This window comes from Megalops cyprinoides, chromosome 16 (genome assembly GCF_013368585.1).
Source record: "Megalops cyprinoides isolate fMegCyp1 chromosome 16, fMegCyp1.pri, whole genome shotgun sequence".
NCBI classification, from domain to species: Eukaryota; Metazoa; Chordata; class Actinopteri; order Elopiformes; family Megalopidae; genus Megalops; species Megalops cyprinoides.
In genome coordinates this window covers 28161348-28182235 of record NC_050598.1, presented here as the reverse complement: position 1 = coordinate 28182235, position 20888 = coordinate 28161348, and the positions used below count along the sequence as shown (strand labels likewise).

Below are 20888 nucleotides of genomic sequence, written 5' to 3'. Positions count from 1 at the left end.
ATTGGTTGCTTGATTGAGTGGGCGGGGAGTTAGAAACCCTGAGGTTATCATGGCGGCAGCGGTTGTGAGGAGCATCGGCTCTAACCTTGCGAAAAACCTTCGAGAGGTTCGCCTACACCTGTGTCAGACCTCAGCCTCAAGCCAAGGGGCCAGGTAACGTTATTATGGTTGTTTCTATCGGCAGAAAGTATATGGCTGGCTGTTGCTGAGAGAAAACTTGCTTGCCAGTTTGGTGAATGAGCTGAGTTTAGCTCCGACGATGCGGTAGCTGGTTATCTGAACCTGAACTAGGTCATAACTAGCTAGTACAGGGGCCTGAAATTGAGATGATCGTTGATCGGTGGTTTGCCAGGCAAGATAGTTTGCTAGCTAGAACATGATTAAATCCGAAGTGGTAGATTCGTGTGGCAACTATCGCTTACCTCAGAATAAAAGATAACTTGCTAGACGGTTGGCACCATAGTTTATTTTTCCTGTCCAATGATTCAGTCTCGAACCCCCGGCAGCATACATTTTTCTTGCATCTCACTAGCTCGCAGCATCACTGTGGCTAATTCATAGCTCTACCAGCGTACCCTGTCTAGGTGTCTAGTGTTGACAACCATGACAATGCAAACCTAACACGCATCGCTCTTTTCCATCAGGGACTTTGTGGAGCACCACTATGTATCTTTGAAGAAAGCTAACCCAGACTTCCCGATTTTGATAAGAGAGTGCTCTGGAGTGCAACCCAAACTGTGGGCACGATACGGTAAGGAAGGATACGGGAACTGCATGTTAAGTGTATACATGTAAATAATAACCTATGATTGTGTACGTGACAGTCCCATCGGCGGCAGGCTCTGAACCTCTGTGCCCCTGTGTTGCAGATTTTGGCAAAGAGCAAAGCGTGGGTCTTGAAAACATGAATGCTGACCAAGTGGCCAAGGCACTGGAAACTCTCGCCAATGCCAAGTGAGAACTCGCACCGTGTGGTCGGCAGTAATGCTTCGTTTTATGAAGACTTTGGGATGGGGACTCGGACGTCTAAGGCTTTTGAACTGAATTCTGTAATGCATTCTGTAATTGCAGTCTGTACTTGCTGTAATCTATAATAAACCAGCCAGACACACTGTACAAAACCCATGTGTTTTATTACTGTTGATTGTGCCAAGCTGCAAGATATTTCAAGCAAGCCATCTTGCAGTGTACTTATGGCCAGTCTTTCACAGAAAACCAAAACATTTTTACAGTGGTTCTAACAGCAAAGTTAAATTGGTAGTCTGTAAAAACAAGTCTCCTTTTCACTGATCTGTCATGATGCAGGAGGATCCACCTGTAAAACAAACGGACTGTATCAACTGACAGACAACACACATCACACATCTGTGGCGCAATTGATAATGAGGCAGACATCAGTTTACTGTGGTAAGGGAACACGGAAGTGTTCCTGTCTGGTTCTGTGAGTCACACACACATGCACATACACACAAGTCCTCACCTGGTTGCTTGCAGTTAGATGATGGTCTAGAATGTAGGCTGCTCGTAGGCGCATCTCCCCCTGGCTGTTGTACTGAAGAGCCTCCAGTAGGGGGAGCCCTTTAAGGTTTGTAAACTCCTCAGCCATCTGAACACATAAAGGTGAAATAATGTGAAAGAGCACAATGGGTAACAAGCTCTGCCTGCACATGCAAGATGAAAATCTGTCTACAAAAGTGATCTTGTCGACAGCCATCCTCCTGTCGAATGCCTGCACCAGTATGGAGTAAATCGTAAAGAGCAGAGTTAGAACAGCCACATATGGTTCACGGCACCAGTACCTAATCTGATCAGATTAACAAGGGAAATACAGTTTGGATGAACATAGCTAAATTTGATGAAATGTGTTCTTAAATTTAGTCCGAGACACATTTGTGGGCAAGATCTATGTGAACAAAACTGCCTTTGTGGACAGATGTTCCCATCTACAGCCAGTGCTGCTCTTCATTTTCAGTATGACAGACATTCACATGTGCAAAAGTGATGCCATCAGATGCTAAATGTGCTCTGCAGTTTTGAACTGTTGAGTGTGGACCACATGTTAGCAGAACAGTCTGCCTGCAGCTGCCTTGCCCCAATTACATTTCCAGTTGTGGATGTATCCACACCTGCATCGTGGTCTTCTTGGCTGTTCAGTCTTACCTGCGAATTGCTGGCCAGCAGCATATGCAGGACCTCCAGACTGAGGGTCACCACTTCAGGGTCGGCCATCTTGAGAGTGGAGCACAGGGCAGGCAGAAGGCCTGACTGAGTCAGCTGGGCACAGTATGCAGTCCCCTGGTGAGCGATGTTACCCAGAACCCGCAGGACCTACACACAAAATGGGAGCCCCTGCAGTTGTAACCAAACCTCCATGGTGAAACCATAAGTGAAACCATAAGTTTTCACATGTTAACATACTTAATACACTTCCTCAGAGGTTTGTCAAGAGGACAACCTCTTCGAAATCAAAACCCACCATACTATTGATCCCCTTGGAGAAAGGCAGGAGCTGGATCAAGACCGGGACAAGGTTCAGGAAGAGCACAGCTGAGCAGAAAGTGCTGGAATCGGCTGGAAAAAAACAGCAAGAATCAAGAATCAGCTGGTGGGAATGGGCAGTGGAAGGGGGGTAATTAGAAATGTGTATCTAGAGGGCCAGTGGATGTGATGTCATCATGAACATCTCATAAGGACTATGCCATTAGGTACCATTGTTGTATGAAATAAGTTATTTCAGCTGAAAAATGTCACAAAATTTTCCTCTAGGTACAGATAAAATTTCTTCCATATGCAGAGAAAGCTACAGAGAAATGTTTGCTGGAACCACCATACAAAGCTCTTCAAGCAGGATTACTTATGTTGACTCGGCTGAGGTCCCCGAGATGTATTCCAGACAAAACTTTCACAGTTGCATATAGAAAAGTCTTTATGGAATAATCTGCAACACTCTACAGTTGTAGCCCTTGGAGGTGATGTCTATGGATATGGAACACTTCCAAATATTTTCTGACAACATCATCAATGCCACCACAACAGAGATGAGTCACATAAGTATGCCATTATGACAAGCATACTTCATTTCACAGATACATCAACAACAACACAATGGTGCAGATGGTTATGGGCTACTGGGTCATGGATTAGCCAAAAGGTTTCTAAGATTAGCCTACTCTGCACTCCCCACATTTCGGCGGAAATGCAGACCTACCTGTGAGGTTGTTGAGGACCCACAGGCTCTCTCTGGCCAGGGCGGGGCAGGGCTGCAGGAAGGCCTGGGAGAGAACGAGGAGCGCGGGCAGCAGACGGCTGTCCCTCACTTGGGGCCCCAGGTCCTCCAGTCTGCAGCCGGCCAGCAGGTTTCCCACCGAGCGCAGCAGGGGCCAGACCAGCTGGGGGCACCAGACACATTCAGGAAGTTACGCATTTTTCCACGTGTAAATGTGGATAATGTGCATTTCCACATGTATGTGATCATCAAAATATCTTACCAGCTCCACACCTTCCTCTGTGTTACCTGTAGCCACAGCGCCACCCAGTGTTATGAGGAGGGAACAGCACTTTAACACAGCCCCCTGTGCTACAAGTGTTCCATTGTCCACATTACTGTGAGGAAGGACAGTGGAAAAACATTACAGGGACTGTCCAATCCAGTCAACGTGATGATGCAGAGAGCTACCTCACCTGCAGACCAGGTAGTGCAGACACCAGGCACACTCAATGGCAGCGCCCATCCCAAACTGGGGATCTGACTGAAGTGCAGCCAGCAGGTGAGGGGTTAACCCTGAAGCCAAGACCATCCTGTTAGGACGATCACATGGTCACTGCTCAGAACTCATTCCAGATCAAAGGAAAGATATTACAAAAGATGCCCAGGAGGCATACATCATTAAAATATGGCAATGGGGGAGGTTAAAGGGAAAGAGAGACATTCACAAGATAAGTTCGGTAAAAGCGCCAGAAATGGTGCTTTCACTGTATTTTACTGTATCAGTATTTTACTGAGTTAACGTGCCAGTTTCAAACGTCGGTAAGTGACAGAGTAATGAAGGGAAGGACAGGCGGAATAACTCACGGGACAATTTTCTCTGGAGCTTCTTTAGCCTGGAGGAGCTGAGAAAGGGCAAATCCCACAGCTTCCACCACTGCAAGGTTAGGCCGCTGAGTGGGACAGGTAAAGATAAGCAGACACACCAACGTAGAGGCAAAATCTATAGGTTCAGTCAAATGTTTCTGAGAATGGGTCACAGATTTAAAAGACCCATAGTGCTATGTGTACACATTTAAAATCAGTCTGTACACACCTGTATGCAGCTGGCCAAAGCTGGAACAATGCCCTGGGCCAGGAGCTTGACTCTCACCGCCTCACTGTCTGCACACAGATTCCCCAGTGTGTACAAACACAGCTCCTGGCAACACACAGACACACGCGCGCGCGCGCACACACACACACACACACACACACACACACACACATACATACAGTAGGAGTCCGATGAACACTTACATATGCTCACAGCAGATTAAAAAGGTCTGTTAGTTAGCTAGAGAGGTAGACAGGACTGGACATAGGGATGTTCGTACTCACAGTGAACTTGTCACTCTGTCCAGACAGGTATGTGAGCAGGTAGGGCGTGGCGGGGAGGCAGGCGGGGCCAGCAGCAGGGTGGGGTGAGTGGGACAGCTCGTGGAGACAGTGGGCTGCCTCCAGTTGACACTGAGCATTTGAGCCACTGAGCAGCCCCACCAGTACATGAATACTGTTCTCCAGCCTGTAACACAGGGTTTTAACCACTGTAACAGCCTTACAACCAGGAACACACACTTACAGCAGCTACTGCTCTCCAACCTGGGACACAGGTTCTGTGCTGTTGTTACTCTTCAACCTGGACCATCTGTTCACAGGTATTAGTACTGTTTGACAAGCTGGACCACAGGTTCCCAGCTAGTATTACTGTTCCCGAATCTTTAACTCATGTTACAGCCAGAGTTAATGTTTATGAACAGGAAGCACAGATGGACACAAATCCTTTATGAGACACCACTTTGTACTCATATTGCGCCTGCAATTTGTAGACAAGCCAAATGACACAAAGGAATATTGCAAGACTATGGAAACATTAAGAACTATGATCTTGATGGGAAGCAAGCTGTCTGCACATGAATGCATATTATGAAGGTGTAAACCCAAGAAGGAATGGGATGGCACACTTTATCGTACTTTATGAAGATGAGCTGGGTCTCTGGGCTGCGTAGGATCCTTCTCAGGGTTCGAAGGTGGTTAAACTTTTCCTCCCCGCCATGCTGCACTTTGCGCAGCAGCTCCACCACCTGGCAGACACCGCAATCAAGACAAAAGGACACGGTTTCTTACAAATCCCGAGAGACAAACATACTTTCACTTTGCCCTTCTGTTGAAAAAGCTCCCTCTCACCCACCTTGCTCTGCATAGAATGAGACCTAATTCAACCTTTGTTGCTCTGTGTTAGGTGCATGAAGATGGTGTGGATCTTTGATAATTTGGGATACTGTTAGTGCATCTGGGGTGAGCCATGATCTTTGCGTATATTAACCATTACATCACAGGATGTTTCAACATGGCTCAAAGCAGCTGCAGAATATCTTCAGCACTGACTGTTAAGGTGATGTGATGTACCATGTATTCCTCCATTATGACGTTTGGACACCAGAACTCTTACCTCTTCTTTGGACAGCAGATTGGCTGCAGTGTCCATGGAGCCTTCCTCCTCCTCATCCTCATCCTCTTGCAGAAGTCGTTTACTGACAAGTTGCTGATCCTTCCGTGCCTGTCTCAGCGCTGCACAGAGATGCAATGGTCGGTGTTAGAGCATCAACCCTGCACAGATTCTGCGCAGCCCACTGATTCTTATTGCAAACGCACAACTTGATTAGCATATGGGCTTAGTGAACAGGACAAGTTATAGAAATTACGCATATTACATCACATTAAATATTAACGAATCGGTACAGCATTATAAAAAACTGAAAGAATGAGAGACAGGACAGGATGGGCTAAAGTAATTATTTGAAAAGATGGCCACAATTGCTTTTTCAGCACGAAAACCAGATTCACATTTTTAAAAATCTGAGAGTAAGAATTTGTGGGTAGAAGCTGTTACCTTTCTCCCGTTCACGCCTCTTCGACTTGAACTCCTCCTGACTGCTACCCAACCGGCGCGACTTGTGGCGTACAGTACTCAACCTCCACATTCCGCCCTGCTTAGCAGGGAAAAGTGTTTGAAAAAGCAATAGCCCCGCTGTGTTACCTTACTGTATTTTTGTGTGCCTCTATCGATTCGTATTTCTTTTTTTCTGAATTGCAAACAAGAAAACAAGAAAGCGGCTCCCTCTCTGGGTTTTTTGTAACCGGTACTAAACTACTGTAAGAAATGGATGTCATATACACTGCCCATACACACATATACCTGTGTTGTGACGGTCGCTTGGAGAATATGAAAACATGAAAATGACACAAACGCCAAAATCTCCACTTTCTCAAATTAGCAATGAACTCACATAAGCTATACTGTGTAGTTAGCGGTAGTTTCAACTGCACTAGGATGGGCTAGTTAGCTAAATCCAATATCAAATATCGTTAGCTTTATACTTACGGCTTTGAATACTTACGAGCCTTTGGATTTACCACGAACGTCTCTCGAACATTGCTTGACGCTGTTCAGCTCACTTTTCTACGTCGGGTTTTCAAACCTACTTCCAAAGCAATTAGCCGTAACGTTGTACGCGCTTCCAAAACAGCATGGCTGTCGCAAACTGATGACGTCGAGGTAAACAGCGCTTGACGCTCCCACAGTGCTCCCTCCGTAAATGCATTCGAAGTAGCCTGTCTTTGCGGTGCCCAGTACTCGCTTCCAAGATAGACTGTTTTGTGCTGTCAAACTAATGTCACTGGTAAGTCTCCATGCATTTTCCACCTCCAAAACATGTCATAACAACCATTTAAGCAATAGTGGTAAACGACGGTGCCACACAATACCCATAATAATTATTAAGTGTGAAAAAATATTTATTAAAATACATCTTATCAATTATGTCCGACAGAAATGTCATTTGTAAACTTGAAACTCAAACATTTCCCTGACCCCATTACACTAAGCAAATGTCTCCACTGTCAGTATATCCTCCTTGCATTTGCAAAATTGTTTTTTGTCTTCAAACGCTGCATACTCCTCTGGTGTTCGGAGAAGTTCGTGAGTTGAAGGGAGGGACTTCACCGGGTTGAATGGAGGGTGCAATGGAACGTTTGAGGAAAAGGTTAAACTACCAGATGCACAAACTTTGTAAAATAATTAACTGACTTTCAATGGCTGCAGAGAAAGTGACAAATATGAAACCAGCATTGGTGTGAAAGAAAGGCTTCTCTGAAGTTCTCTGAAGCTTTCTTTCCTGCTATGACTCGACACTGGAGCAGTAAAAACATTAAAATGAAACACAAGCATAGACATAACATGTACCTGGAGTACACCAGACTGACATTCATTCTCTATGTATTATCATCAATGTCCATGGTTAAAAAAGTAAAAACTCACAAATAAACAAAAATATAATCTTCATCAGTAGACCATACAGCTGACACCGAACTGTTAATTATGTTAAAAAAAGAAGCTTTCCATTTTCTTTGAGGAAACTCCCAAAACTGGTGGGAACCGGGCTGCCTCTCTGTCTTGTAACTCATCTGCCAACGGCTCTACAGGTAAGAGCACTCCCTTATGGAAACAGAGAAAGACATCATCGCTTTGATTAATGACAGGCTAATGTGGAACTATGCATACAAACCAGCTTTAGCGACAAACATTTAACACAGTTATGCTCACCTGTGTATCAACAGATTATTTGCTCTTGGAGGACTTGTGCTTCTGAGAAACAGAAAAAAAGAAATGTTGTTATATTACTAAGGATTTGGTGGTGACAGTGCTACGTAACATAACCTAAGCTGTGCTAAGAGGTATGACAGAATAAACAGCTTCACAGGACACACCCACAAATCAAATATGTATGATATTATGTATGATATATAGATGTAGATATGTACATCTATACATAGTTCCTGATTCGGGTCAGATGCCAGCTGTCAGAAATAAATACTGTCATCTTACAATGGCAAAGGTGATGAGCAATGTGAAGAAGCTGTGTATGACAATGACAAAGATGACACTATTAGTACCTTCTTAGGGGTGGCTTCTGCAAGGGCTGGAATAATCACTGATGAAGGGTTTTCTGAAGCAAGACCAAGGGAAGCCTTGGGAGAGGTCACCTTGATCTTTTTCTCCTTTTTCAATTTGTTTTTTTCTGCAAAGGATTTCCACAATTATATGAATGCTAGGCAGAATTTATTTCACTAAGCAAGGAACACAAAACTGTTATCTACACTGCAGTCAGCCTCTATAAGACTCATCTTCTTGAGGGCCATTGCATATGGTGGATTTTGTTCCAAACAACTGCCTTCAATGAATGGCAATGAACAATTAGATGACAGTGGCAATGGCAATGAATGGAAATGAATAATTACAGTTAGTAACTAGTACAGGTCATCTGTGCAATCCTCAGCTGCAAGTGTGTTGTCAAACAGGAAATAACTGGGCTAATTAGGAAACGAAGCATAGAGTACATTTACATTTTCATCATTTAGCATTACATTACATTGTTGACATTTAGCAGACGCACTTACCCAAAGTGACTTACATAAGTTACACTTTTTTTTTTACAGGATTATCCATTTATACAGCTGGATATTGACTGAGGCAATTGTGGGTTAAGTACCTTGCCCAAGGGCGTAACAGCAGTACCCCAGTGGGGAATCGAACCTGCAACCTTTTGGTCACAAGTCCTGTTCCTTCACCACTATATTACTTAGCAGATGCTCTTATCCAGAGCAACTTAAAAGGTGCACATAAAATGTGCATTGAAGTGGCATGAAAAATTGTAAAAACACGACTCCATTGACCATATTCCAACATGTGTCAGTGCCAGACAGAGTGTTGAGATCACATGTGTGTACCTGGTTGACTCTGTAAGCGCAATGCAATACCTTGACAGTAAGGCTTCACCATTACACACAGAAAGCTACCACATACCCTGTAGTAAAAATTCCACATATAAGATCACACATGAGGAATAAAGCACAATGCTTGGATTAGAGGACTGAGGTGCAGTCTGAAGAGGTGGTTCTTCAGTCTGTCATGGAAGGTGGCTTGAACCTCTGCTGTTTTGACTGCTACAGAAGTTCATTCCACCAGGTGAAGGCCAAGATGGAGATAACCAGGACGTGACTGGAAATTGGAACAGCCTGCACCACCACATACATTCCACAAATCGAGTGTGACATCCCTGTTCAAATGTAAAACCTTGCTGGAAATATTTTTTCAAGCAATCACTCACTTTTCTTTTCCTCTGGAGAGAGGCTCAGCTTTGAGGGGACTGAGGCGAATGTCTCGGCAGCCACATCTTTCTCTTTCTTTTTTGTCTTCTTCTTCTTTTCCTTTTTCTCTTTCTCTTTCTTCTTCTCCTTGTCCTTCAGCTCTTTCTTTTTAATGTTTGGGCATGTCTTCTGGTCAGAGTTTGTCGTTTTTGTGGTCCCTGCGTCTGACTTTTTTTTCTTCTTGGAGGACTGTTTGCTGTCCTGGTTGGGGGTTGTGAGGGATGGGCGTGGCCTCTTGCCTGATTTGGCTTTCACGGCAGTTGTAATGTGGGTATCCTCAGCCTCACTCTCACATGAGGATCCTGACTGGTTGTCCGTGATAGAGAGTAGCTGCTGGACTGATGCAGTGGGTGTGGCCTTTTTAGTCCTACTGGCTGTTGTTTTCCTTTTTTTAGGCGTGGTCTTGGCTCTCCCGTTCCCCACAGCCTTCTCCTTCTTCGTCTTGGTCTCGGTCTTTGTCTTTTCCCTCTTCTTTAGGGACTTGTCCGACAGGGTGAGGGTGCTGTAGCTAGCACTCGCAGCGTCAATCTCTTCCATCTTTGCAATGTCAGCATCTATCAACATAGAAAAAGTCATCACATTATGGGCACAATGATAAAATAAACAACTGTTTCAAATACAAGGTTCTACTTAAACTTCAATTTATTAGACCTCTCTGGCTAATTGTCACTTGATTTACAAGTGTAGCTACATAAAGCTAAAGGGTATGTTTGTACAGGGCATTATCGCAAGGTAACAGGAAGTGATGTCTGCATGTTCCCAAGCCTCCTTGTTGGTGTGTAGTTACCTGAGAGTCTCAAAGCTAGCTGCCTCCATTTCTCCACATCCAGGCTGCTATCAGAGTCTGACTCAGAGTCCCCCCCTGGTGGAGTGGCAAGTGGCTGCACTGGTAGCTCTTTTTTAGCCTTCGGATCTGGCTTTGTAGGAACTGTTTTTTGCTTCTTGCTCTTTGCAGGTGTGGCATCCGATTTCTCTTTGGTCCGCTTCCTCTTCGCTGATGGGGGCGGGGTTTTGACAGGAGGGGTCTTCACCGGGGTGGACAACTTTGCCAGTAGAGTCTGCAAACCAACCAGTGTTGATCAATACTCTGGCACAGCCCCCTTCATACACACACACACACACACACACACACACACACACACACACACACATACATACACACACACACACACACACACACACACACACACACACACACACACACACACACACACACACACAAAGAACAGGCTCACACATGCTATGGCTTCTCTACCTCTGAGTTCTCCAGTGGGTCAGAGCTGCTGTCACTGTCAGACATCTCCTTTCCTTTGGGTGTGGCCACAGCAGCTATATACACAAAAAAAACCCAGCATTGGTGAAAGACAGATCAGTCTGTGTCTCAAACACAGACTAATCTCAAAACAATCTAAACTATTGTGATTGTGCTTGTATCTTGTCTCTGTGACTGTGTAATCCTTAGGAGAGGAGTAAAGGAGACTACCTTTCAGAGCCTGTTTTGGGTCATCCAGACCAATATCAGTGCTGTCCGAGTCTGAGCTGGATTCCCTCTGAGCAGGGGTGGTCAGGGTGCTCTTCTTCACCCTCTCCGGAGCAGGTGGGGTCGTGGGAGTGACATTCGTTCCCTTTGAGTCTTTCTTCTTACCCCCTTTCTTCTCTGCTGTGGTCTTCTTACTCTTTTGTGTGGGCCTTGACACAGGGGCCTTTGGGGATAAAAGAGACTGCAGAAAAACAGGATCACAGCCACACGCAGGAAAAGAGGAAAACTGGCTTCACTAGCCCAGCTCGTTATAACAACCGCCTAACTGCTGTAGGGTAACAGCTCAGATGTGATCCATGTTTAGGGTAAGGGACAGAAGCAAACTGTGGCTCACCTGGGATAATTCTTCTTCGCTTGAGCTGCTGTCCTCTGAGGTCTCTGGTACAATGGTAGGGAGAGCCGTTGTGGTCAAGGTCGCCCCTGAAATGGTCAGATGATGACATCATTACCTCACATCAAAGCTGTCCCAATCTGCCCCTGGGGAGCCTCCCCACACCCCAGGCTTTTAGACGACTGAAAAGTAGTGCTTTGGTGATTTATCTTTTATCTTTTTTTTCAGAGGATTTTGACAGAATGCACTTTTAGCTCTATTTCCATTTTTAGATCACTTTGTGACTTCTTTCTTCTGCCTTTTCGCCCTTTTCACCCAAGTTGGAATCACCAGTTGTGTTACAATAAGCGTGTCCTCTGGAACACCAAATCGAGACAATCCTCCAATACACCCAGATGCAAACAGTGGCTATTTTTCACACTGCAAGTTCCACAGTGCACTATAGCAGGGCCAACACCAACTGAAGGATGGGCGTACCCCACTAACACCACAGAGAGACTTTGCAGGCACTTCACACGCCATTAGAGGGCGCCAAAGTGGAGAAATGTAGAAACCACAGCCTACCTACCCACCCCCATTCACTGGCAGAGTGAAGCTACAGGGAACCCTGAAGTGGGGTTCAGTCTTTATAAGCCACTCAGGATTTTTCAGTTAAAACAGTTAAACATGGTATCAAATTGACTGGGTTGAATTCTTTCATAAATAAACCTCAATTCTTGGTTGATTAAGGCTCCATTAATATTGATGGGAATTGTACTGTGGGGCCTCATCACTCAATGCATAAGATGAGGGTTACTACCATTTTTACAATCTTTCATTTGAAACCCAAAATTATAAACCTCCATACCACTAGGGGGTGCTGTAACAGCTGGAGACTCCTCTTCACTGTCAGACGAGTCCATGGTGCTGGTGCTGCCGCTGCCGCTGCCGCTGCCGCTGCCGCTGTCTTTCTCAATTGCAGGTTTAGGGGTCTTAGCCTTGGCTGTGGGCTTAGCTGTGACTGGCAGTGCCTTGGGCTTGGAAGTCACCACAGCCTTCTGTTGAAAAAAAAAAAATACTGCAGGTCAAAACTGAGCCCTCATGTTTTGGTTGCAGCATAGCAGCCCAATAAATAGTGGGTCTGTTACTCCCTGATTCAGTGGCTCTCCCAAGATAATAACTGTACCTTGTTCTTGTTATTCTGACACTTTTCTGATGCATTCATTCAACGTCAATGCTGAAAATAACCGTTATAATTCACTACTGATGTTCATTACAGTATACCTGTGCTGGGGCCTCTGCCTCCTCTTCACTCTCTGACTCATCACTGCTCTCAGTCTCTGAGCTCTCTGCCTTCTTCCCTGCAGCTTTAGCCTGGCTGGGGGTGGGCTGGCTGGGCTTAGCTGGGGTTGCAGGGGCTGCCTTGGCTGGAGATGGTTTTGCTGGAGCCACTTCCTCACTATCTGATGAGTCTGTGCCCTCACTCTCCACTTCTTCAGCCGGTGCTGTGGACTTGGGTGTGGCTTTGGCCTGGACAGGGGTCTTCACAGCACCTGATTTTGCTGGAGTGACTGCTATTGCCTTTGAATATAAAATAAAACCATTAAAATAAGTGTGGTGGTATATCAGATCAAAATTCAGCCCCCATATTTTTTGGTTATAACAAATCAGCCAGCTAAATAGTGGTTTTCACCATTTCTTGCCAGAGTGGCTCCCACCAAGTAATGACTGTACCTCTATGTAGCCACTAGATGGTGACACACCCCTAATAAAAAGAACCTGCAAAGTAACTACAGCCTCTGACAAGAGCCTGCTCTGCTCCGGTCATTTTAAAGGACACATCCCTGACGCATTCACTCAGAAACGCATCAGTGTTGAAAAAGAACTGTTCTGATTCATTACTGCCTTGTATTAACAGCAGTATACCTGTGCTGGGGCCTCCTCTTCACTCTCTGACTCATCACTGCTCTCAGTCTCTGAGCTCTCTGCCTTCTTCCCTGCAGCTTTAGCCTGGCTGGGGGTGGGCTGGCTGGGCTTAGCTGGGGTTGCAGGGGGTGCCTTGGCTGGAGATGGTTTTGCTGGAACCTCTTCCTCACTATCTGACAAATCTGTGCTCTCACTCTCCTCTTCCTCAGCCGGTGCTGTGGGTTTGGGTGTGGGTTTGGGCGTGGCTTTGGGTGTAGTGTTGGCCTTGACAGGGGTCCTTACAGGTGCTGCTTTTGCTGGAGTGACCGCCACTGCCTTCTGTAAAGAAAATGAAACCATTAAAACTAAGTATGCTGGTATATTATCCATAACCGGGGCTTAATGTCTTTTGTTGTAACAAAGCATTCCTCTCTCACTCAGAGAATGGACCCCCAAGGTAATGACAGTATCTCCATGTCACCAGTTGTCACTGACACACTGGGGCCCATCCCAGTAGACATAACCTTTGGATAGCGTCTTTTCTGTTTCAGGCATCTTAAAGGAAAGTTTCTAGCAATTTCACTCTGAAATATATAAATGTCAATAATACCACTCTAGAACAATGCAAACTGTTGTTAACAGCAGTATACCTGTGCTGGGGTCTCCTCTTCACTCTCTGACTCATCACTGCTCTCAGTCTCTGAGCTCTCTGCCTTCTTCCCTGCAGCTTTAGCCTGGCTGGGGGTGGGTTGGCTGGGCTTAGCTGGGGTTGCAGGGGCTGCCTTGGCTGGAGATGGTTTTGCTGGGGCCTCTTCCTCACTATCTGACGAATCTGTGCTCTCACTCTCCTCTTCCTCAGCCGGTGCTGTGGGTTTGGGTGTGGCTTTGGGCGTGGCTTTGGGTGTAGTGTTGGCCTTGACAGGGGTCCTTACAGGTGCTGCTTTTGCTGGAGTGACCGCCACTGCCTTCTGTACAGAAAATGGAAAAAATTAAAACTAAGTATGGTGTTTCAGCCAAAAACTGGGGCCTGGTGTCTTTTGCTGCAATACAGAGCCATCAAAATGGTGGCATCCCTCCCTTGTTCACAGAATGGACCCCCAAAGGTAATGACAGTACGGTGCCTCCATGTTACCAGATAGCAATGACACACTAGACAGTGGACCCACCCCGGTAGTCAAGACCTTTACATAGCGTCTAATCTGTTTTAGCCATTTTAAAATTCCTTCTAAAACAAGTTAATGTCAATAATGCTATTCTAAAACAACACAAGCTATTGTTAACAGCAGTATACCTGTGCTGGGGCCTCTTCTTCACTCTCTGACTCATCACTGCTCTCAGTCTCCTCTTCCTCAGCCGGTGCTGTGGGTTTGGGTGTGGCTTTGGGCGTGGCTTTGGGTGTAGTGTTGGCCTTGACAGGGGTCCTCACAGGTGCTGCTTTTGCTGGAGTGACCGCCACTGCCTTCTGTACAGAAAATGAAACCATTAAAACTAAGTATGCTGGTATATTATCCATAAGCGGGGCTTAATGTCTTTTGTTGTAATAAAGCATTCCTCTCTCACTCAGAGAATGGACCCAGTTGTCACTGACACACTGGGAAGGGGCCCCATCCCAGTAGACATAACCTTTGGATAGCGTCTTTTCTGTTTCAGGCATTTTAAAGGAAAGTTCCTAGAAATTTCACTCTGAAATATATAAATGTCAACAATACCATTCTAAAACAACACAAGCTATTGTTAACAGCAATATACCTGTGCTGGGGCCTCCTCTTCACTCTCTGACTCATCACTGCTCTCAGTCTCTGAGCTCTCTGCCTTCTTCCCTGCAGCTTTAGCCTGGCTGGGGGTGGGCTGGCTGGGCTTAGCTGGGGTTGCAGGGGCTGCCTTGGCTGGAGATGGTTTTGCTGGAGCCTCTTCCTCACTATCTGACGAATCTGTGCTCTCACTCGCCTCTTCCTCAGCCGGTACTGTGGGTTTGGGCGTGGCCTTGGGTGTGGCCTTCGCCTGGATAGGTGTCTTCACAGCGGCTCCTTTTACAGGAGTGACCGCCACTGCCTGTGAATATGAAATAAAATAATTAAAATAGATGCAGGAATGTCAGGTAAAAAACTCAGGCCTCATGTTTTCGTTATTACAAAATCGATCCTGTAAGAGTTGGTGTATATCACTCCCTGACTGAGTGGCTGCCTGAAAGTCATAACTGTAACTCCATGTAGCCACTAGATGGTGAAACACCACTAATAAAAAGAACCTGCAAAGTAACTACAGCTGCTGACAAGAGCCTGCTCTGCTCCGGTCATTTTAAAGGACACATCCCTGATGCATTCACTCAGAAACGCATCAGTGTTGAAAAAGAACTGTTCTGATTCATTACTGCCTTGTATTAACAGCAGTATACCTGTGCTGGGGTCTCCTCTTCACTCTCTGACTCATCACTGCTCTCAGTCTCTGAGCTCTCTGCCTTCTTCCCTGCAGCTTTAGCCTGGCTGGGGGTGGGCTGGCTGGGCTTAGCTGGGGTTGCAGGGGCTGCCTTGGCTGGAGATGGTTTTGCTGGAGCCTCTTCCTCACTATCTGACAAGTCTGTGCTCTCACTCTCCTCTTCCTCAGCCGGTGCTGTGGGTTTGGGCGTGGCTTTGGGCGTGGCTTTGGCCTGGACAGGAGTCTTCACAGCTCCAGCTTTTGCTGGACTGACTGCTGCTGGCTTCTGTATATGAAATGAAACCATATCGAAATACTTCATTTTTATATCAGCCAAAAACTAAACTCTCTTGTCTTCTGCTGCAACAAAGCAGCCCTCAAAATGGTAACATCCCTTGCTTGTTCACAGAGTGAACCCCCAAGACAACAGTGGTATCGCCATGTTACCAGATGGCAGTGGCACACTAGAAAGTGGACCCGCCCCAGTTGTCACAACCTTTGGATAGTGTCGGTTTTGTTTTAGTCATTTCAAAGGGATTTTTCTAGCACATGCATTTTGACACAGATTAATGCCAAAAAAGTCATTCTACAACAATATAAACTATTGTTAACAGCAGTATACCTGTGCTGGGGCCTCCTCTTCACTCTCTGACTCATCACTGCTCTCAGTCTCTGAGCTCTCTGCCTTCTTCCCTGCAGCTTTAGCCTGGCTGGGGGTGGGCTGGCTGGGCTTAGCTGGGGTTGCAGGGGCTGCCTTGGCTGGAGATGGTTTAGCTGGAGCCTCTTCCTCACTATCTGACAAGTCTGTGCTCTCACTCTCCTCTTCCTCAGCCGGTACTGTGGACTTGGGCGTGGCTTTGGGCGTGGCTTTGGCCTGGTTAGGCGTTGCACCATCCAGCAGCTTTGCAGGGGTTGCAGTAGTCACAGCTTTCTGTTTGGGAGTTTCTGCCACAACCTGCTTCGTCACTTTTCCAAGCTTACCTTTCAATGTTGAGACTGCCTCCTAAAAGAGCAGATTGACAAAGAGAGATGAGAATGTAAGCATTGGTTTGTCCTGGTGCAAGTAAAATGTTCTGAATGAGACAAAGTCACATTATTTCAAAGTATTAACCAATTCACCAATCAATATATAACGGGTGCTGCTGAGGTTCCCTGCTCTCTGCCTCAGCCATCTCCCTCATTGGCCGCTGCCAGCCCTCAGGGTAACGTGAGGTTTCTACGCCTAAGACATCCACACTTCAGTGGTGCCTTTGTTTCAGCAACAAATAGTCTCTGCTGAAAACATAACATAAGTACCACTACGTCTGTAGTGCAACTGCCTGTGATAGACTGAGTGGCACCTGTGTAGGTGGAATCTCGTTCTCGCTGTCCAAATCACTGTCACTGTCCGAGCTCTGTGTCGTTCCAGGCTTGGCTACAGCTCCCGTGGGCTTGACTGGAGTGGCTGGCACAGAGTTGACTTTAGGTTTCCCCAGGCTTTTCTGGAGACACACAGAGAGAGAAATCGCTACACAGTTTCAGAGTCAGATGATATAACACTACATTGGCACAGATGGCAAATCATTAAAAGGTGAAGTTAGTTACCTATTTAAAGTACTGAAATGGCTCCAACCATATGCATCACCACATATAAAGTATCTATGTATTTACTTCTCTTTTCTGTCTGTCAATATGTATACAGTGTATGACAAACACACGTGCGTGCACACACATGCTCGCACGCATGCGCACACACACACACACACACAACCACACACACACACACACACACACACAGAGGACTTTGTAGGTCAGTGCTGACACTGACCCTGATGACTTATCAGAACAGACACATAAAGGTAAGCCCCTAACCCCTTCAGTTAGCAACACAGTACTAGCTGTAGTTCATTGCTTTTCATGCTCATATCAATGTTTAACCATCAGTGGACTGTAGTCTCTCCCTAATTCACTGAAAGACACAGCCTTCATGGAAATGTGGAAAACTACATGTTTCATTTAAAAACAATGAGTCACAGTGGGAGTCACTTGTATCTGTGTCACCCAAACGGACACAACACACGATTTGTTCACAACAGAAAACAAAAACACACTGTGGAAATGAAACAACCCCCCCCCCCCCCCAAAAAAATCATTTTCTGACTAAGAACAGAGCCAAAACAGAAAAATGAAACAAAAAAGTTTCAGATATCTCAGAACAAAAATATTATTTCAGTTTGTTCCTAACAGTTCATAACTGTTTTTCAGTTGCATGGAATTTTCACAATTACAGAAAGAAAACTGCCTTTGACTAAGTCACCACATCTAGCAATGTGACGTCCTGCTCAGCTGTGTTCTGCTGATGTTCTGCTGAGTGTCACCTCTGACCTGAAGACCTTCTTGCTGTCAAGCAAGCTGCTACAAGCAACACACCCTCCTATAGACTGCAGGCAGAAACCCTGCACCAACTGATAATTGCAGTTCACCATTACAGACGTCTCCTATTCCTTCATATCTACTTTATACCTCATTTATATTTTAAGGCTACTACAATGTATTAAATATTTAACAAGCCTTGTAGATGCCTACATTAAAATCTGGCGTCAGGACTGCATCATGCATCATGCATAACACTAAAACAGTGCCACAGTTATAGGATATCTTTGAGTCAGAACAAATATCTGACTCACTTCCTGACATTTTTAGAAGAAAAATAAATTTGTGGTCTATGAACTTTAAATACAGCACGCCATGACATTATTAGGCGGTAGGGAGATGACAAGTCATTACACCCCTGCATCTGTGTCACATAATTAAAATGATCTTTTCAAGTAACAAAAATGGCAACAATATAAATAAAGCAGGCGGGGCTTCTGTTTAATGTACATCCCATACCAAAGGTAACCAACACGTTACATAAAAAATGACATAGGATCCAAAATAGACCACTTTAAAAAAAAAAAAAGCAATTGACTTTATTAACATATATTTTTCTATCTGTTTACAAACTTTCTTTGGAGCCCAAATCTCCCTGTTTGGAACTGACCGGCAGGATAAAAATCTGTTCCTGTTCCCTGATTCAGACAAATCAAAACAAATGACTGAATCTTAACTATGTCAGGTTCTGACTGACACAGGAGAGCCCGTTCCAGGTGCTTAGGTTTTGAGCGAGGCTCCTTGCTGCTTGCGCCCGGTGTCACCGTCCCTCACCTGCTGCTGTGGTGCCTCCTCGCTGTCCGAATCATCAGCGCTCTCACTCTCTGAGCTCTCTGCCTTCTTACGCACAGCTGGGGCCTTAGGTGTAGCTCCATTCTGGCTGCGGTTCACCGATGCAGCTGCCTTAGGGGTCCGGGGTCCTGGACCCGGGACGACACGGAAACATTACATCACATTACACGCATTTATCAGACTTATCCAGCGCAACTTCCAGCAGACTGGAAGAGAAGTGTATCAATTCAAGTTGAATGAGCAACTGTGTCAGACCAGTCTAACGACACTCCCAGACCAGTGAGTGTGAGCATGACACTGTTCAAGCCCTACCCTAAGTTAACTTGGGCAACCTGACTAGACAAGGGTAGCCAAGTATACTACCATACACCAGTCACTAGATCACATAATCCACATGGCACATGGCAATATTACAAGTACAATAAACAGCAAGCACTACAAGCAGCAGGTGTTAGGGGGCAGGGATTGAGGCAGAGAGCCTTGAGTGTGCCAAGAGCCAAAAACACCTCAAAAGTCAGGCCTGCTTTTATTAAAAGCACTATTGTTTCCCAATTCACGTCCATCATTGCTATCCGAAATGGCACTGTCTGACCTCTCTGGGACTTTTTTTTTTTTTTTTGCAAGAGTTTGGATAGACTTGTTGGCAGGGGTAACAGGGGCTTTGCCAACAGGGCTAACCTCAACTTTCTTGGCAAGATCCTTTAGATATGTTAGTAATCGGCTAAAATTTAGATAAAGACAAAGGTGAAGAGAAGTTTTTACCCATTGCGGGCGTCTTCGCATCATCATCTTCATCATCATCCTCGGAGCTCTCCGAACTGCTCGAGGGGTCCGCTTGACGGGACTTCTTTGCAAGGCTCTGATTAACTACCGGCTCCGCCTTCCTCTTCTTCGCGTTCTCCGGCGCGCTGAAATAAGACCGGGTAGGCTACCTTTAGAATTCTATCTAGGTTCTTAATACTATCAGTGAATACTAACTAGAGCATTAATACTGTATGTTTTTTAAATAAAGCTGTACTTACTTTACCCAGCTTTTGTAGATGTCAAGTAGTGACGTAGTGACCGGTCCCACTTCTGTCTGTACACCGAAGCAAAAGTGTGGCTAATCAGTCGTCGGCAAATCAAAAGACATTTCACATCGCCAGCGGTTGCTGCGAATCTAGCCAAGCAGTTCGTAACCAGTGAGGACCGCATACCTCCTACGCATGTAATGCCCGATCGATCGATGAACATGTGAAATAATTTTCATTTTCAATTTCATTAAGACAACGCCTGTCACTGCATGTCCGTGGCTGCTTCCTAGCTTTCTCCACGTACGTCACGGCTTTCAAGCACATGTTACAAGTCAGTATGAGAAGGCTTACAGCAAAGCAATAAAGACGTGTTCTAAGCACAGTCTAGGAAACACAGACATACGATTTACATATTTAACAACGTGTTATACATTTCTACAGATGTTACACAATTTCGTTTTGTAGTAGCTTGCCATTACATATGCATTACATTCACAAGAATCCCCTTACATACGATCACTGCATAAAAAGTTACAAGCAACATTTTAACAATGTTTCACTCAGAGCACCACATGGACCTGGAGTTACTGTAGCTACCTGTGTAACATGTTTTTTGAGCACGTTAGCGGCTCTCTGGTGACCGTTCTCCTTCAAATACAGATATATCAAACGTAACAATTCATATTTGGACGCATCTCTCTCCTTCGATGTCATAGTTTCCAATTTAAAAGTCCACAGATAATCGACGAAATAAAATTAGCCGGCAATAAAAAACTAGCCAACATTAACTCTGGTTTCTTAAACCTCCATGCATTCCTCACACTTTCACCTTTGAACCATTAAACTTCGGCCCACCCCGTAGTCCGCATGCATCCTGGGATATGTAGTTCAACTAGACCAACTTACAACAATGACCAATAATAAATAAATAAAAAAATAAAAACACAGTTCTTATGAATGCTTTACTTATGACAATTCATATGCCCCAACATATAGATAAATTCAACCAATTAATCACTTAATTGTTAACGAACAATATACTGTTGT

At 45.2% G+C, this 20888-nt stretch overlaps 3 protein-coding genes across 9 annotated transcripts; 1 reads left to right on the top strand and 2 right to left on the bottom strand.

Annotated features, from left to right (window-relative positions):
• Positions 1–31: 31 nt before the first annotated feature.
• ndufa2 (NADH:ubiquinone oxidoreductase subunit A2) lies at positions 32–1106 on the top strand. Its single transcript, XM_036548154.1, has 3 exons — positions 32–153; positions 645–751; positions 870–1106. Exons 1-3 carry the CDS (start codon positions 50–52, stop codon positions 956–958), a joined length of 300 nt encoding a protein of 99 aa, XP_036404047.1. The 5' UTR covers positions 32–49; the 3' UTR covers positions 959–1106.
• Positions 1107–1132: 26 nt separating this feature from the next.
• Positions 1133–6776, bottom strand: tmco6 (transmembrane and coiled-coil domains 6). The gene is made up of 14 exons (XM_036548153.1): positions 6646–6776; positions 6138–6234; positions 5697–5815; positions 5219–5328; positions 4586–4769; positions 4302–4406; positions 4073–4158; positions 3682–3798; positions 3489–3603; positions 3209–3389; positions 2477–2571; positions 2161–2328; positions 1481–1606; positions 1133–1315 (listed from the first exon to the last, which is right to left on the bottom strand). Exons 2-14 carry the CDS (start codon positions 6226–6228, stop codon positions 1295–1297), a joined length of 1518 nt encoding a protein of 505 aa, XP_036404046.1. The 5' UTR covers positions 6229–6234; positions 6646–6776; the 3' UTR covers positions 1133–1294.
• Positions 6777–7074: 298 nt separating this feature from the next.
• LOC118791589 (nucleolar protein dao-5-like) lies at positions 7075–20652 on the bottom strand. Of its 7 annotated transcripts, none has more exons than XM_036548998.1 (21): positions 20439–20652; positions 19851–19906; positions 19591–19736; positions 18811–18956; positions 16965–17105; positions 16247–16627; positions 15605–15910; positions 14959–15261; positions 14501–14671; positions 13860–14177; positions 13231–13548; positions 12589–12885; positions 12173–12362; positions 11329–11414; positions 10938–11175; positions 10710–10783; positions 10242–10512; positions 9415–10008; positions 8201–8325; positions 7851–7892; positions 7075–7742 (listed from the first exon to the last, which is right to left on the bottom strand). In XM_036548998.1, the coding sequence occupies exons 1-20, from the start codon at positions 20553–20555 to the stop codon at positions 7866–7868; spliced, it is 4305 nt and encodes a 1434-aa protein (XP_036404891.1). In that variant the 5' UTR covers positions 20556–20652; the 3' UTR covers positions 7075–7742; positions 7851–7865. The 7 variants fall into 7 exon arrangements, with proteins under 7 accessions (XP_036404891.1, XP_036404894.1, XP_036404893.1 ...); XM_036549001.1 differs by having other exon boundaries at positions 10938–11157; XM_036549000.1 differs by having other exon boundaries at positions 13860–14174.
• Positions 20653–20888: the final 236 nt, after the last annotated feature.

Bases quoted from the DNA above. Each gene is read 5' to 3' on its own strand.
- ndufa2 (XM_036548154.1), top strand. From the start codon at position 50: ATGGCGGCAGCGGTTGTGAGGAGCATCGGCTCTAACCTTGCGAAAAAC. The intron at 154-644 runs GTAACGTTATTA...CTTTTCCATCAG, and splicing joins GCCTCAAGCCAAGGGGCCAG to GGACTTTGTGGAGCACCACT. The intron at 752-869 runs GTAAGGAAGGAT...CCTGTGTTGCAG, and splicing joins CAAACTGTGGGCACGATACG to ATTTTGGCAAAGAGCAAAGC.
- tmco6 (XM_036548153.1), bottom strand. From the start codon at position 6,228: ATGTGGAGGTTGAGTACTGTACGCCACAAGTCGCGCCGGTTGGGTAGC. The intron at 4,407-4,585 runs GTGAGTACGAAC...GTGTGTTGCCAG, and splicing joins GACAGAGTGACAAGTTCACT to GAGCTGTGTTTGTACACACT. The intron at 3,604-3,681 runs GTGAGGTAGCTC...CCTTCCTCACAG, and splicing joins CTGCACTACCTGGTCTGCAG to TAATGTGGACAATGGAACAC.
- LOC118791589 (XM_036548998.1), bottom strand. From the start codon at position 20,555: ATGACATCGAAGGAGAGAGATGCGTCCAAATATGAATTGTTACGTTTG. The intron at 14,178-14,500 runs GTATACTGCTGT...TTTTCTGTACAG, and splicing joins AAGAAGAGGCCCCAGCACAG to AAGGCAGTGGCGGTCACTCC. The intron at 11,176-11,328 runs GTGAGCCACAGT...GTTTTTCTGCAG, and splicing joins GCGAAGAAGAATTATCCCAG to TCTCTTTTATCCCCAAAGGC.